Source organism: Pteronotus mesoamericanus, unplaced genomic scaffold (genome assembly GCF_021234165.1).
Source record: "Pteronotus mesoamericanus isolate MK-2021 breed Mesoamerican mustached bat unplaced genomic scaffold, CSHL_Meso_final contig_199, whole genome shotgun sequence".
Classification (NCBI taxonomy): Eukaryota; Metazoa; Chordata; class Mammalia; order Chiroptera; family Mormoopidae; genus Pteronotus; species Pteronotus mesoamericanus.
In genome coordinates this window covers 397,988-414,103 of record NW_026555083.1, presented here as the reverse complement: position 1 = coordinate 414,103, position 16,116 = coordinate 397,988, and the positions used below count along the sequence as shown (strand labels likewise).

The window sequence follows — 16,116 nt, the reverse complement described above, 5'->3', positions numbered from 1 at the left end:
CCCCGTGGGGATCTTCTGGTCTTTGGCGTCTGGCTGCACACCACCCTCCTGCAGAGGTAACACCCACCTCAACCCCCACTCCCTTTCTTTCACCTCTCAGTTCCCTAAGCCTTCATTTAATGGCTCGCTCGCCCTGGGGCAGGAGGGCGGAGGAGAGCATCCAATCAGGTTGTCTTCACCTTCCACCTGGGACCCAGGCTCAGGCACAGGGCAGAGGCGGGCGCCAAGGCCGGGTGGGGTCTGCTCCCCCACCCCACTCGCGAGCCCTACTCCTGCTTGTACTCATGTTATGGGTATAAAGCCTCCTCCTCCTGGGGTCGCAGCGAGTGTCAGGCGTGCGCGAGCTCTGGCTGCCGACCGCCTTCGCACGCGTCAGGGCAGCGCACGGGGGCGTGGCCCGCGGATGGCAGCACAGGCCCCGCCTCCGCCCCGTCTCTAGGGCGACGCCGGAAGCGTGGCACAGCCCAGAGATTCGTCGTTGCCCCCAAGTCGCTGCTTCTGAGACTTCAGTTTCCCCAGAACGGCTGCCTGGCGGCAGCGGCGGCGACTAATCGCTGTAGAAATACCGGAAACGTGCTCCCGCCTATCGCTTCCCAGCGCCGCAGCGGCTGCGAACTTCGGTTCCGCCGGAGTCGCGGCCCGGAAGTGCGGCCCTGGCAGTGGTAAGCCGGAGGCGGCTACGGCCGGGTCCAGTGCCTGAGGAGGAGTCGGAGGTGGGGTCGGGCGGGCATCCCCCGGCCGCAGGGCCGGCGGGGAGGCCGGGGCGTGTCAGGAGAGGGACCCCGGCGCCAGGCTTGGAGCGCACGCTGCGGGGGCGCTGCAGGGTGCGGGCGGGGCGCGGACGCGGGAGACGCAGGTTTTGCAGGCTGCAGCGGGTGCAGCCGGTGCGGACCAGAGAGGGGCGCTGGGCTCGGGGTAGGGTGCACGCAATGGCGCAGGGCACGGGAGAGGGCGCTCGGGGCTCAGTGTGCGGCGTTGTCAAAGGCGTGGCATCGGGAACGCGGCGCGAGCCCGGGAGGGATGGCTCGGGGGCCGTGTCCTCAGGTGGCCTTTGTTTCGAGGTTCCTGGAAGGCCCTGCTGCCTCTGGACCGAGGACTCGGGGCCTCACGGGGAGCAGGGAGGGGTGAATCGGAAAAGGAAGGGTCAAGCCCTGAGGATTGATGCACAGGTTTCTGTCCCATCTCCCGAGCGCGCACTCGAAGTCCTTTAGATGCTGTGTGAATGGAAACAGGAAGGATGCTTGTGGAAGAGGCAACGGCGCTTGCAGAGTTGACTCGTTCGTGGAATTGCCAAGGACTCTTCGCACAGATTGGGGGTGGGGGGCTGTGAGCAGAGGGTCCCCATCGGTTGAGAGTTAACAGGCTCCCTCTGGCTGTTGCGTGGGGAATAGACCGGGGAGGGGAAGCGAAGAGGTCACTGCATCGGTCCAGGCCAGCGGTACTGGGGCAGTGGAGGTGTGTAAGGTGGTCTGAGGGGTCTGGTCCCAGCAAAGGCGATTTGGGCTTAAAGAGCAGGACGGGATGAGTCTAAGACCCCAGTAGACGCTGAGGCCTTACTCTGGGGCTGCGTGACTCTGCTTGGGATAGACTGGTTTCAGGGTGCATCCTGTGTCCCGCCCGATTCTCCTCCCCTAGACTGGAAATGTGTGGCCTGGGTGTGGGATGAGCCAGGTATCCCGTTTCTGTTTGATAGAGGGAAAGCAAGTTGAGTGGGCCTGGTGGCTGCTTGACAGGTGAAGTAGCAGATTTGCTCATACTCCCAGAGTCCCTTGGTGCCTGACAGTGGGCACTGCTGGGTTTACGAGGCCACGGATTGACAAGAAGCGTCAAGATTGCTCAGCCATGCTCCACCTGCTCCCACCCAATCCCACGCCCCTGTGGAGGCCACGCAAGTCCCCTCTCTGTGCCCCACAGACCCCATCTATCTTCCAGGAAGCACCAGGCTGCTATGCTGTGGTGTGCCATTTTCCTCCTGTAATGCGCAATGTACTCTGAACCTTTTTGTGACTCTGCACACTCCGCATCACTGAGGCCGATAGGCAGGTGGAGCCACCCCACTTTGGGAAGACCTCTTTGTACCCTGGTTCACAACCCGGTTACGAGGCAGCAGAACTGGGTCTGCACAGGGCTTTGGATGCTCTCCGGTGGGGGGTGTGCCAGGGCAGGCTGAGAGAAGCCACGAGTGGAGGGAGTTGCATCCGCCCTGGTGGACAGTGAGCCAGTTCTGGGTGCGGGTCTCTGCCTCCTTCTCCACAGGGCTGTCCCTGGAGGGGGATGTGGGGCAGGCAGACAGATGCTGGAGTTGGGGTAGGGGTCGGGGAGAATGGGCCAAGACAGGAGAAGCCAGTCCTGGACCCTCCCCTGGAGGAGGGGGAATGGTAGACCTTTGACATTCTCACCCCTTTGACATTCTCAGCCGCAGTGGTCTGCTGGAAACTGCGGAGATGGAGAGACCAGCAGAAGCCCCAGAGTGCGCGTGCGCGCGTATAGGGTCGCGCCAGGTCCTGTGTGCTGGGCGGAGTGCTGCGAGGGTCCCGCGGGGAGAGCTGGGGTTCGCCCCTGGGCCCTGTCCTGAGGCAAAGGCTGAAAGGACAGGGACACTACAGCAGAGGGCACTCCCTTTCTGACCTCCCCCCTTCCTCCCCCTCCTCCGGTGTAGATGGCGGCGGCGGAGGCCGTGCACCACATTCACCTGCAGAACTTCTCCCGCTCGCTGCTCGAGACTCTCAACGGGCAGCGACTGGGCGGGCACTTCTGTGACGTGACCGTGCGCATCCGCGAGGCTTCGCTGCGTGCGCACCGGTGCGTGTTGGCGGCCGGCTCACCCTTCTTCCAGGACAAGCTGCTGCTCGGTCACTCCGAGATCCGCGTGCCACCGGTGGTGCCCGCGCAGACAGTGCGTCAGCTCGTCGAGTTTCTCTACAGCGGCTCACTGGTGGTGGCGCAAGGCGAAGCACTTCAGGTGCTCACGGCTGCCTCAGTGCTGCGCATCCAGACAGTCATAGACGAATGTACGCAGATCATTGCCCGCGCCCGCGCCCCTGCCCCAGGCACCCCGGCGCCCCCGCCCCTGCCCACACCTGTGCCCCCACCACTCGCGCCTGCGCAGCTGCGCCACCGCCTGCGCCACTTGTTGGCCGCGCGCCCCCTGGGCCATCCAGGTGCGGCGCACAGCCGCAAGCAGCGTCAGCCCGCGCGCCTGCAGCTTCCTGCGCCCACCGCGCCCGCCAAAGCGGAGGGGTCTGCCGCAGACCCCGCCCTGCCTGCGGGTCCAGATGAGGGTGGTGACGATGAGGACGAGGAGACCGAGGACGACACCGAAGGCGAGGACGGCGAAGGCAGCGGCCCGGGCGAGGGCCAGGCGCCCCCTTCCTTCCCTGACTGCCCCGCAGGCTTCCTAACCTCCGCCGCTGACAACGCGCGTGAGGAGCCCCCGGCGCCCGCTGGCCTCTCTGACTACGGCCCTGGGCGGGACTTCTTTCGGGCGCCTCCGGCGGCCGAGGACGTGTTCCCCGACAGCTACGTCTCCGCGTGGCAAGGGGAAGAGGGCACAGCCGTGGAAAGCTGTCCCACTGAGGCCCCGGCTCCACCCGACTGTGTTGTGTCGGGACCCCGCCCGCCTGCCGTGAAGACCCCAGGGCCTCCCGTAGCCCTTTTCCCCTTTCATCTGGGTTCTCCGGGGCCACCGGTACAGCACCCTCTCCAACCCTCCGGGCCAGCCCCTGCACCTCCCGCCACCTTCTACCCTGCGCTCCAGCCGGAGGCGGCCCCCAGCACGACTCTGGGGGAGCCCCCGGCCCCGGCCGCTGCTCGCGCCCCTGCCCCTTTGGCCCCTTCTGCGCAAACCGCGGGTTCCCAGCCGCCCACTTACGAGTGCAGTCACTGCCGCAAGACGTTCAGCTCACGGAAAAACTACACCAAGCACATGTTCATCCATTCCGGTGAGCCGCGGAGGGTCTCAGCCGAGTCATTGGAGATCTAACCTGAGGCGGGATGGGGGTGGGGCGGTGAAACCGTTCTGTTGTTCCGTTGCTGCTCGTTGACTCTAGAGAAACCTGGAAATTGAGCCCCCGGGGACTAAACGTGTGGGGTGTGCGGGTGTGGAATGCGTCCTAAGGCTGGGTTGTGAGGCAGGAATCTACCCAGAGCCTTTGGACACTGACTGCGGCCTTCACTCACCAAGACTGAGCTGGGGATGAGCAGGAGGGATGGAGTCCTGGCGGTCCTGCCGGTGGTGGCGGCAGGGTCAGGTTGGGGAGCGGTGCTGTGGGCACCTTCGTGGGTCTACTTGGGTGTTAGTGGGCCCAGGGACTGGGACTGGTACAAGGCAGTTGTGGCTTCACTGGCCTTGGGGAAGCGTGGGAAGCAAGCACAGAGGTAGCCTGATGGGGCTGGAGGAGAGACATGGGGCTCCCCAAGGCTGCAAGGCTGGCCCTCAGCAGGGTCGGGAGGCGGGCTCGCAAGCTGACGGGGGTACCCGAAGAGTGTCAGGGTGTGTTGGTCTGCGGATTGCGGGGCCAGGGGCTGAGGTGGTGGCTGGTCCTGAGTGTGTCACAGGATTGGTGCGGGGTCTCCTGCGGAGCGCATGGGCATGGGACGCCAAAGGCCGAGGTGGATGCTAAGAAAAGCAAAGATTTGTCGGGAAGGCCAGTGGCAGCAGCACGCGGAGTTCCGCTGGGCCTGGAGGTTGGGGTCTTACTGGGCTTGCTGGCGGGGAGGAGGCCATCGATGTTCGGAGACGCTGTGTGAGGTCTGAGCTGTGACTTACAGTTTAAAACCCCCGCCTGCAATCTCCAGCTGGCCTTCTCGGGGAGGAAGGACGGAGAGCGGGGGCCCCAGAGCAGAGCCAGCCAAGATTTGCCAGCTTTGTGTGGCCTTAGCCAGGGGCCAGGCCTGGCCGGGGCGCCAGAACCCCCTCCCAGGCGCTGCCCCGTCGCCGCCGGCTGCCGAGAAAGGCTTTTTGTTTAGGCCCGACGACTCTAGGGGCCAACACGGGGAAGGACACGGGCTCGTCCCAGTGGGTAGCAGCCATGTCCCACACCGGCGGGGCCCCCTCCTGGTAGGGGACCTGTCGGAGTTGGGGGACCCTGCCCGTCCCTGGGATGCTGGTATGACGAGGGTCTGGGACACTTGGGGGGGATCCTTGTTGGACAGTATGGTCTGGGAGTGGAGGGTGGCCCCGGAATGTCCCTGCCAGGCAGGGGGGTTCCGGGTTGATGGTTGGTCCTGGAGGGGAGGGGAGTCCCCGCTGGCGAGGGTGCCCCGGGGTCTCTTTCCCGCTGACATAGGGTCGGGCCCGCCCCTGTCGCCCGCAGGAGAGAAGCCCCACCAGTGTGCCGTGTGCTGGCGATCTTTCTCGCTGCGTGACTACCTGCTCAAGCACATGGTCACGCACACGGGCGTGCGCGCCTTCCAGTGCGCGGTCTGTGCCAAGCGCTTCACGCAGAAGAGCTCGCTCAACGTGCACATGCGCACACACCGGCCGGAGCGCGTGCCCTGCCCCGCCTGCGGCAAGGTCTTCTCGCACCGCGCGCTGCTGGAGCGCCACCTGGCGGCGCACCCTGCCTCCTGACCCCAGCCTGAGGCCTGGCCACGCCCCGCATGGGTTTGACCCCGCCCCCGTGGGCCACGCCCTTTGCAGGCTCGCAATCGTCCGAGGGCTGAGCCACGCCTACTACGGGACCCCTTAACATCCCCGCCAGCTTGGGCAATGCACCGGGGCGTCCTGACCGCGGTCCAGCCATCCCACCACGCTGTCCCCTGAGCGCAGACCCTCGTCCTCGCCGTTGACCACGGGGCCCAACTCTGACCCCTCGGTAGCGGCAGGCTAGGCCTGGTCCCGGCCCGCACCACCGCTGAAGTGGATTCTCGGGCTTGGGGTCGGGCCCAGGATCTCTGGCTCCACTTTCGGCCCCACCGCCTCCCCTGACTGGGGTGGGGTGGGGGGTCGAGGGCTGCTTCTCTACCCCAGAGTCAGGCTGGGCCGGACCCCGGGCACCTCCCCTCGGCCACTCCTCATCTGGCACCTGAGGGAGCGCCAATGGGTTCATCATGGACTGTAATAAAAGGACTGGCCCTTGGGCCCAAGCTCGGAAGCTCTGAGCTCCTGGACCGCGTGTTCCTTGCTCTCACGGACTGGCTGTGGGCGTCGTGGCTCAGTGTCCCCCTCCGTGGGCAAGGAGGTCTGTTCGGTCGTCTGGTACCTCCGTTGTCTGCGCCGGAGATGGGTGTGCGCATGACTGGCACCTGACCTTCCTAGAGCTCGTGGCCCTGCGCGGAGGGGCACAGGCCAGGCCCGTACGCGGCGTCTCTTCAGAGAGAGACAGACAGGTCCACGTGAGTCTCCACCCCGCGCACCGTTGCTTTCGTCTAAGAGACAAATGTTGAAGCCTGTCCCCCAGACCTAAGACCTTTGGACTTCAGAGTCCCCCACCCCCCGTTCTGATGGGCATGATGGTCGAGCACCTTAATTTTGGGGGTCCCAGAGCGTCTTTGGGGCCAGGCGCCACGAGGGGACCTGAGTCCTCGCATACCTGCCTGGCAGGCAGGGTCTGGGGTGCCGCGTGGGCCGGTGTCAGGGCGGCAGCCAGGACGCCTGGGTTTCTTCCTGGGCTGCTCTACACGGCGGGGGCGAACTCACGTCCACAAACCGTGCAGGCAGGTTGGTTGCCAGCCCCGGAGGGAAGCGGCTGCCTTCCTACCCGCAGCGCCGGAGCGGCCCCTGGCCCGGGCCTTGGGGGTGGGGGGGTGCGGTCTGGAGCGGGGCGCCCCAGCTGCTGGGAGAAAGGCGGCGCCTCTGTGAGCTCCCCCTGCGCCTGCCGACCAGACGCGGGGTGGGGGGGCCCACCCATGCCAAGGGCGCAGCACGTGAGCGGGGGGCAGAGCTGCATTTGAGTTTGGACACTGCACATGCTCCTTTCAGTGTATGCTGAGCGCCTACTGTATACCTGGCTAGAGCGTCAGTCCAGCCAAGCTCCATCTCCCTGCAGGCCGAGTGGGTGTCCGTGAGGCGTGAGGAGCAGCAGGCTGGGCGCGCAGCCCCCTGGCCTTGCGGTCCTGGGGACTCTGCCCGTGGCCCTGGCCTGTTTCCCAAGCGCCTGGTCCACGGATGCAGAGGGTCAGCATAGGACCAGGCGGAGCAAAACAAATAGGTGGGGGCAAGAAGGGCTGGGGCCAGAGTGGTGAGGGCTGGGTGAAAAGGTGAAGGGGTTAAGAAGTAAGAACCGTCCGTTACAAAATGGGGGGAGCGGTGTCAAGTACAGCAGAGTGAATACAGTCCACACTGTCATACCTGTGCGATGCCAGGTGAGCACTAGGTGTGTGGCGGGACCACCCCCTAAGGCGTATAAATATCCCAACTCCTGTGCAGTACACTTGAAACTAATTCAATATTGGCCCCGGCTGGGCGGCGCGGGCGGGGCGGTTGGAGCCCCTGCCGGGCAGTCAAGGGCTGCGGGCTCCGTCTCGGCGTGCGGCGGGTGCACGAGGCAGCGGATCCATGTTTCTCTCGCACACTGATGGTTCCCTCTCTTTCTCCCTCCCCCTCTCTCTAAAAATAAATAAAATCCTTTTTTAAAATCATTAAAAATAAAAAATAAAAATCTTGAAATAATTAAAAAAAAGTAGCACCCCCCGCCCCCTGGTCAGGGCGCGTTATGGGAAGCAACCAATCCATGTCTCGGTCTCCGTCTCCCCACATCCCCCTCCTTTCTATAAAAGAAGTGAAAAGAAAAAAAAAAAGTCCTTGGGTGAGGATTAAAAAAAAATAAAATTAAAGAATAATAAAGACATAAGGAGAAGGGCTGGCAGCAGAGTCCTGGCACCGGTAGCACCACAGTCAATACAGCCTGGGCCTCCGCCAGGGGCCAAAGTCGCGGCCGCCGCGGCGCGCGGGCGACCAGTCCGTGCGCACTTCTCTGAGCACAGAGCTGGTGCGATGGGCCTTTGGCCGCGCCTGTCGCTGCTGCTGCTGCTGCTGCTGAGCCTGGGGACGTCCGCATGGCCTGCGGCTGTGGCCCTGGCACTGCGCTGGGTCCTGGGGGACCCCGCCTGCTGCGCGCTGGTGGGCCTGGCTGCGCTGGCGCGGCCGTGGCTCGTTTCCTGGATGCCCCCCTGGCAGAGTCTGGCCGCCGCGGCGCTCGTGCTGGCTCTGCTGCCCGCACGGCCACCCCCGGGGCTGCGCTGGCTGCCAGCCGACATGGCCTTCCTCGTCAGGCTCCTCCGCATGGGCCTGGACATCAGGGCGCGCCTGAGCCGCAAGCCCCCCGAAACCTTCGTGGATGCCTTTGAGCGGCGGGCGCGTGCACAGCCGGACCATGTGACCTTAGTGTGGACCGGTCCCGGGAGTCGCTCGGTCACCTACGGAGAGCTGGACGCCCAGGCCTGCCGGGCAGCGTGGGCCCTGAAGGCGGAGCTGGTCGACCTCGCGGGCGAGGGGAGCAGGGAATCCGCCGCTCTCCTGGTGCTGCCCGCCAAGTCCATTTCTGCTCTGGGCCTGTGCCTGGGACTGGCCAAACTGGGCTGCCCGGTGGCTTGGATAAACCCGCACATCCGCGGGGCGCCCCTGGTGCACGCGGTGCTGAGCTCCGGGGCTCGGGTGCTGGTGGTGGACCCAGGTAAGGACCCCCGAGGACGGAAGGAGATGGGGCAGGGGACAGGCGGGGACTGCTGTTCAGAGGGCCCGAGTGGGGGCTAGGCAGGGAGCTCCTTCCTCCCGGCTCACCCCACAGGCTGTTGGAACTCTACTGTAAATACTGAGGGGACCAGAGGTGTTTCTGCTTTTTCTTTACTAGGGCTATTTCAATCTTTTTTTTTTTTAAGATTTTCTGTTTTAGAGAGGGGAAGGGAGGGAGAGAGAGAGGGAGAGAAACATCCATGTGTGGTTGCATGTTGCACGCCCCCTACTGGGGACCTGGCCTGCAACCCAGGCATGTGCCCTGCATTGGGAATCGAACCAGCGACCCTTTGGTTTGCAGGCTGGTGCTCAATCCACTGAGCCACACCAACTAGGGCTAGTTCAATCTTTTGCCGTGTGTAATGCGCACCCACGTTTTCGGCTCAAACTTTCAAGAAAAAGAATCTTTCGTTTTAATATTTAATTCACTTTTTTATTCATATTTAGAAATCAAACCGATTATCATATTCCGGGGTATTATTTTGTTTACGGATATCGTTATTGCTTTCTAGAGTTACACTTTAAACACATAAGCATAAATAAAAGAATTAAAAACATAGATAAGTAGATACGGAGTTAGTACTACCCATGTAAAATGTGCATCCTTATTTTTCCCTCAAAAATTTGGGCTAAAAGTGAGCATTATACACAGCAAAATACAGTACTCTTGGGGTTCTTTACAGAACACAGAAACTTTGGCTGCTGGCTGCGTCCTTTGGGACTGGCAGTGAGCTCCTCTGCCCCATCTCTGGGACTTGGGTCTCCCCTCCCTAAATCCAAGGCGGACCTTGCCTCAGTTTCTCCTCTGGCACCTCCCTGCAGACCTCCAGGAGAACCTGGAGGAAATCCTTCCCAAGCTGCAGGCAGAGAACGTCCGCTGCTTCTACCTCAGCCTCTCCTCCCCAACGCCGGGGGTGAGGGCGCTGGGGGCCACCCTGGACACTGCGTCTCCGGACCCCGTGCCTGCTGACCTGCGCGCTGGGATCACACTGCGGAGCCCTGCCCTGTTTATCTACACCTCAGGGACCACCGGTGAGGGCACCCAGCAGCCCTAGCCCCGACCTCTAAACTCTCACGCTCACCTGACCCCAAGCTTGACCTTCCACACCCACTCTGTGCTTTGATTGTGAAATCTGGCCTGAACTCTGCCCCGACCAATGTGATCTGAGTGGCGACTGCCAGAGTCCTCAGTCTTCCTGGCAAACAGCCGCTGAAACCCTAACACAGCAATTCCACCTCTGAACCCCACACCCGATCCGACCCGCTTGCACTGCCCTGCAAATCCCCACCCTTGACCAGCTCCTGAGGACCAGGCGGGCCTGACCGTGGCGACCCAGCCCTGCATGCTGCCCTCCTGCCACCCACGCTCCCCACGCCTTCACTTTCCAGGGCTCCCGAAGCCCGTCATCGTCACGCATGAGCGGACGCTACAGCTGAACAGGATGCTGTATCTGAGCGGGGTCACCGCGCGTGATGTGATCTACACAGTCTTGCCTCTGTACCATGCGGCGGGGCTTGTCCTTGGGGTCCTCGGCTGCCTGGAGCTCGGTAAGCCCTTCCCTGATGACCGCTCCAACGCAGGGGGCTGCCAGCCTGGATGTGAGGGCGACAAGGCCTCACAGGCTACCCAGCACCCTGGGTCTTCCCTTCAGAGCAGAGCCCCAGGAGTACCCGCACAGAGGCTGGGACACCCAGAGAGTCCCTGAAGGCTGTTTTAGTCAGGAGGTGACAAGACCTGGTGTGAGGTCACTCATAGGAGCTCTTGTCCCAGGGAGGAGATTCTCACCCAGCGCTCCATCGTGCTGTCTCGCTGGACATCTGACGAGGAATGCACCTGCAGACCTCTCCCCAGTCCATTTCTTTTTCTTTGAACTATTGTCTTTGCGCCCTGGCTGGTGTAGCTCAGTGGAATGAGCACCGGCTTGCAAACGGAAAGGTTGCTAATTGGGTTCCCAGTGAGGGCTCGTGCCTGGGTTGCAGGCCAGGTCCCCAGCGGGGGGCGCGCAAGAGGCAACCACACATGGATGTTTCTCTCCCTCTCTTCCCCTTCTCTCTCTCTAAATAAATAAAATCTTTAAAAAACAGTATCTTTTTAAATCACAATTTCAAACATATATAAAAGTACGGCATGTCCTTCTGATGAAGTTTCCCATGGCCTCCTCCGCACCCAGCCCCAACAACTGCGAACATGTTGCCAGTTTTATTTCATAGGAATTCCTCTCTGGAGTAGTTTAGAGCGCTTGTAACCGTTGCAGTATGTATCTCTTACATAGAAAGAATGAACAGCAACTCTTTAGTATCATCTGATGCTCACTTCATGTTCAAGGTTCCCAGTTGTCAAATTGACGTCTTACAGGGAGTCTTGTCATCGTGTGGTCTCTGCTCCTCTTTCCCTGTGTTTCCTGTTAGACTGGAAATTCTCTCTAGAGATGTTGTTAGATTCAGTTCAATTACTTGTGGCAAGAACCATGGTAAGGTTCATTGTGCTTCCCAATTCATCACATCGGAGGCCGCTCATAACTGTTATCCTAACTTGGAGAGCCTGAGGTGCTCTGAGACCTTTAACTGGAAAACTCTCTACCAACATTACCCCGAGTTTTACTAGCTCTTGATGACCTTCAAGGTCCCAGCACCCATTTTATTTATTTTGTAAAATATTTTATTTACATACTTTTAGAGAGAGGGGAAGGTAATGAGGAAGAGAGGGAGAGAAACACGGATCAGTTGACGCGCAAGCACCCCCAGCTGGGGTCCTGGCCCGCAACCCGAACATGTGCCCTGACCGGGATTTAAACCAGCAACCCTTTTATTCACAGGCCGGTGGTCAATCCTCTGAGCCACACCAGCCAGGGCAACTGTACGTATTTATTTATTTTTAGAAGGGAAATGAGGGAGAAAGAGTAGGAGAGAAACATCGCTGTGCAAGAGAAACATCAATAGGTTGCCTCTTGTGCGCCCCCAAGTGGGGACCTGGCCCACAACCCAGGCCTACGGCATGACTGGGAATAGAACCAGCAACCCCTCAGTCCACAGGCCAGTGCTCAGTCCACTGAACCACACCAGCCAGGGCTGGCTGGCACCCATTTTATATTTTACATCCCTGTCACTAACCAAGCACACAAGCAATTGTCCCTTTGGATGCAGGGATAATGATGCTCTGCTTACAGGTTTCTGTTGAGGATTAGGCTTGAGCTGGGGGAGAGCACCCTCTACAGAGACAGCTGTAGAGAAGGGAATCAGAAAAGGAGGGTTCACTTTCCTGGGGTGAGTGTAGTGGCCCTTAAAATTAATTGATCCATGTGAGCATCCTTCAAAACATCCATCCATCCACCCACTCGCCTTTCCATCCACCCATTTACCAACCATTCCTTTTGCCCAGCTAAACATTCATAAAACACTGATCATAACAAAAAATGATTAATTTTCATAGCCCTTATTTAGCAGTACTCACTTTGCACGAGGCTCCAAGCTTTCCACACAACCTGGACACAGGACTTGAACCCAGGCCTGCCTAGGCTTTTCTCCTGGAGGGAGTCCTGGCTGGGCCAGGGACACAGAGATGAGCCCAGGACCATCCTGCGCTTCCGGGGCCTCAGAGCGGAGCAGCCCCTCGCAGTGGCTCAGAAGCGTGACCTGAAACTCATTTCTCTCCTGCCTCCCAGGAGCAACCTGTGTCCTGGCCCCCAAGTTCTCTGCTTCCTGCTTCTGGGATGACTGTCGGCGGCACAATGTGACTGTGATCCAGTATGTGGGAGAGATCCTGCGGTACCTGTGTAACGTTCCCCAGGTGAGACACGAAGGTCGGGTTCCAGGGGGAACGCCGTAGGTATGAAATCCCAGCTGTCAGCCCGGGGCAAGCTCTAAGGTATACTCAAGTACAGGTCCCAAACAAGGGACCTCAGGTAAAACACCCCAGACAGGAGCCACATACAGTGGGTCCCCTACAAGGTTTCCAAGAATAGCTTCTTCAATGATCACCTGTGCTTCCCTGGGCGGGTGACTTCACCTCTGTCAGCCTCAGTGTCCTCATTGAGAAAACAGGGAGAATATCTCAAGGGGGGGACTGTGGGAATTAAATATATTGTAGGCCTATTGTAATGTGTCTACAGTACGGTGTGGCTCAGGGCAAACTAATTAGACGGGAGCCAGCCTCATCCTTACAGAGCAATGAGGTATGGACCACAGGTAACTGTGTCCAAGCAAGGTCCCCAGGTGTCCCTCCAGATAAAGCCTCTAGGCAAGCCCTCAAGGAAAGTCTCCAGGTAACTACCCCCAAGTAAGGCCCCTAGGTGACTCCCAAGATGACGCCTCAAATCAGTTCCCAGTTTACCTCCAGATAAAGGTCCCCAAGTTACCCCTCCAGATAAATATTCCAGGTATGTATCTTTACATAAGACCCAAGACGAGGCCTCCAGTCGCCCTAGGTATCCCTCCAGGTAAGGCCGCCCGGTAACTCCCTCTGCCTCCAGGTAATATCTTCAGGTCACCCTCTAAGTACAGATGCCAGGTAACTACTCTCAAGTAAGAACCACTGGTAGATCCCCTAGGTATACACCCCTCATCGCCCGCCAGGGAACTAACTCCTCAGGAAGGACCAGAGATAGCCCTTCCAGGAAAGGGTTCCAGGGCACCCCCTTGTCACTGTTCTTGGGGCATCTGCAGCGACAAGAGGACCAGACACATACAGTCCGCCTGGCGGTGGGCAACGGACTCCGGGCAGATGTGTGGGAGACCTTCCAGCGACGCTTTGGTCCCATTCGGATCTTGGAAATCTATGGCTCCACGGAAGGCAACACTGGCTTTGTGAACTATCCAGGACGCTGTGGGGCCGTGGGCAAGACAAGCTGCTTCCTTCGAGTGAGTGGTTGGGGTATGACAGTGACCTCGATCGAAACTGGGTGCACAGGACCTCTGCTGACAGCTCCCCACCCTCCACTCAGATGCTGTCCCCCTTCGAGCTTGTACAGTTTGACACGGAGGCTGCCGAGCCTGTGAGGGACAGAGCAGGCTTCTGTGTGCCTGTGGGTCCAGGTACAGGGCTTGGGGAACCTTCCCTGGGTGTGGGAAGGGTAGGGACCCCGTTTCCTCCTTGGCTGGAACAGGCCGCCCAAAGCCCTGAGGCCGGTGCCCTGTGCTGGTGTCCGCAGCTCTGACCCCGGACGCTGCGTGCCCAGCCCGTGCGACCACCATCCGGGACCCTCTGCCTCTCGGCTCCTCGGCTCTGCCGGACTTTCCTGCCTCAATCTTTTGTCTGCTGGGTGTCCCCTGGAGTTGCACCCTCAAGCTTTCTGTGGAAGCCATGTCCGCCCAGGCACCAATTTGTTGTCTTCTGCCTTCTCCTACCGTCTTCTCTCCTGGGCCCTTGCAAGGTCCTGGCCACATTTCTTCCTTCCTGCCACCATTTGCCTCTGTTCCTTGTCCCGTTTCCTATTTTTAATGGGCTTCCCATGCCCCCTTCTCTCTCTGTCTTTCACTTTCTGCTGCCCCGTGTCGGGGTCTGTCTTTTCCGTGTCCGGATCGCCCTGCCTCTATCTCTGGGTCTTTCTCTGCCTCTTCTCCGGCCGGCTCCTGGGTGATGGAGTTCACCGTTGTCGCCAATCTCCGGCGGAAGGCTGCTGGGCTTCGGGGGTTCCTGCCCCCGGTTAATGTCCCAACCCCTACTCCTGCCCCCAGGGGAGCCGGGGCTCCTGTTGACTCAGGTGCTAGGCCGCCACCCTTTCCTGGGTTACCGCGGGCCCCGGGAGCAGTCGGAACGGAAGTTGGTGCGGAACGTGCGGCGCCCGGGCGATGTTTACTACAATTCCGGGGACGTGCTGTCCATGGACCGCGAAGGATTCCTCTACTTCTGCGACCGCCTCGGGGACACCTTCCGGTTCTGGGCGGGGTTTCTGGGGGCGGGACTGGACCGCGGGGCCGCCCGGGATTCCTGATCCTCCCGGGAGGCCGACGAGAGAGGCGGGACTTCCGGGCCCCAGAGGGGCGGGGCCCGGCCGCTCTCAGGGGCGTGGTCACAAGCCCGGCTACTCCCCGCAGATGGAAGGGCGAGAACGTGTCCACCAGGGAGGTGGAGGGCGTGCTGTCACTCGTGGACTTCCTGCAGGAGGTGAACGTCTACGGCGTGTCCGTGCCAGGTGCGCAAGGCCCACCTCATTTTACACGCGATGTGAGCCGCGGGGGAGCCGCCAGGGCACAGCCAGTGAACAGCGTTGTGCCAGGTGAAAGGGTCGGCGGGGAATGACTGGTGTGCTTCTCAGGGTGTGAGGGGAAGGTGGGCATGGCCGCTGTGCAGCTGGTCCCTGGCCGGGCCTTCGACGGGCAGAGGCTGTACCAGCACGTCCGCACCTGGCTGCCTGCCTACGCTGTCCCCCATTTCGTCCGTATCCAGGTGAGCCCAGGGTGTCAGTCGTGGGTGGGTGGGCGGTCTGGGCCGTGCGAGCCGCAGTCGGAGTTACGGCCCCTGCCCCTGCAGGACACGCTGGAGATCACGAGCACTTTCAAACTGGTGAAGTCCCAGTTGGTGCGTGAGGGCTTCGACGTGGGCGCCATTGCTGACGCAGTGTTTGTGCTGGACAACCAGGCCCAGGCCTTCCGGCCCCTGACACAGGAGATGTACCAGGCCCTGTGTGAGGGCACCTGGAGACTCTGAACATCTGGCCAGCCAACGAGACGGCTGGAGGGCAGGGCCCAGTGCTGCCCAATGTCAGAAAGTAAATAATAAAGGGAGGCACTTTAGCATGAAGCTGAAATGTCAGAGGAACTACCTTGCACGTCTTATGTGTGAAGCCGTATAAATGTTTAAAAAAGAAAGAAAAAAAAAAGCCCTGGCTGGTGTGGCTCAGTGGATTGAGTGCTGGCCTGCACATCAAAAGGTCACTGGTTCGATTCCCAGAGCACTCGCTGGGGTTGCCAGGTCCCCCAGCTGGGGGTGTGCAAGAGGCAACCGATTGATGGGTCTTTCACACATTGATGTTTCTCTCCCTCACTTCCTCCCTCTCTAGAAATGAATACATAAATAAAGCATAATAACCTTTGGGCCTAATCAATTCACCTTGTGTACCTAACTTTTTGCAAGGATAACAAGAAAGCAGTTAATATGGCTACTGGACTGATGCCTACAGAGTAAAAATTAAAAGCTTCGCCTTGACTGGTGTGGCTCAGGGGCTTGGGCGTCATCAGGCCAACCAAGAGGTCTCCAGTTCTCTCCCAGGTCAGGGCACAGGCCCGGGTTGCAGGCCAGGTCCCCAGTAGGAGGCGCGCAAGATGCAAACACAGGTTGATGTTCCCCTTCCTCTCTTTCTTTCTCCCTCCCTTCCCTTCTCTAAAAATAAATAAAATCTCTCTCTCTCTCTCTTTTTTAAAGAAGCGCCTTATTTTCAAAAGGGGAAGGAGATGGAGAAGGGTGCTTAATAATGGCCCTAAAGACACTCACGTTCTAATCCCGT

The 16,116-nt window shown here is 60.2% G+C and overlaps 2 protein-coding genes across 3 annotated transcripts; both read left to right on the top strand.

Moving 5' to 3' along the window:
• Positions 1-685: 685 nt before the first annotated feature.
• ZBTB45 (zinc finger and BTB domain containing 45) lies at positions 686-6,186 on the top strand. 2 transcript variants are annotated; one of them, XM_054567828.1, is made up of 3 exons: positions 686-713; positions 2,660-3,941; positions 5,316-6,186. In XM_054567828.1, exons 2-3 carry the CDS (start codon positions 2,660-2,662, stop codon positions 5,570-5,572), a joined length of 1,539 nt encoding a protein of 512 aa, XP_054423803.1. In that variant the 5' UTR covers positions 686-713; the 3' UTR covers positions 5,573-6,186. The 2 variants fall into 2 exon arrangements, with proteins under 2 accessions (XP_054423803.1, XP_054423802.1); XM_054567827.1 differs by lacking the exon at positions 686-713 and adding an exon at positions 2,353-2,501.
• Positions 6,187-7,921: 1,735 nt separating this feature from the next.
• Positions 7,922-15,966, top strand: SLC27A5 (solute carrier family 27 member 5). Its single transcript, XM_054567812.1, has 10 exons — positions 7,922-8,615; positions 9,497-9,706; positions 10,064-10,222; positions 12,337-12,461; positions 13,337-13,531; positions 13,615-13,705; positions 14,348-14,546; positions 14,708-14,805; positions 14,929-15,059; positions 15,144-15,966. The coding sequence occupies exons 1-10, from the start codon at positions 7,937-7,939 to the stop codon at positions 15,318-15,320; spliced, it is 2,064 nt and encodes a 687-aa protein (XP_054423787.1). The 5' UTR covers positions 7,922-7,936; the 3' UTR covers positions 15,321-15,966.
• Positions 15,967-16,116: the final 150 nt, after the last annotated feature.

Bases quoted from the DNA above. Each gene is read 5' to 3' on its own strand.
- ZBTB45 (XM_054567827.1), top strand. From the start codon at position 2,445: ATGGAGAGACCAGCAGAAGCCCCAGAGTGCGCGTGCGCGCGTATAGGG. The intron at 2,502-2,659 runs GTCCTGTGTGCT...CCTCCGGTGTAG, and splicing joins CGCGTATAGGGTCGCGCCAG to ATGGCGGCGGCGGAGGCCGT. The intron at 3,942-5,315 runs GTGAGCCGCGGA...TGTCGCCCGCAG, and splicing joins GCACATGTTCATCCATTCCG to GAGAGAAGCCCCACCAGTGT.
- SLC27A5 (XM_054567812.1), top strand. From the start codon at position 7,937: ATGGGCCTTTGGCCGCGCCTGTCGCTGCTGCTGCTGCTGCTGCTGAGC. The intron at 13,706-14,347 runs GTACAGGGCTTG...TCCTGCCCCCAG, and splicing joins CTGTGTGCCTGTGGGTCCAG to GGGAGCCGGGGCTCCTGTTG. The intron at 14,806-14,928 runs GTGCGCAAGGCC...TGTGCTTCTCAG, and splicing joins CTACGGCGTGTCCGTGCCAG to GGTGTGAGGGGAAGGTGGGC.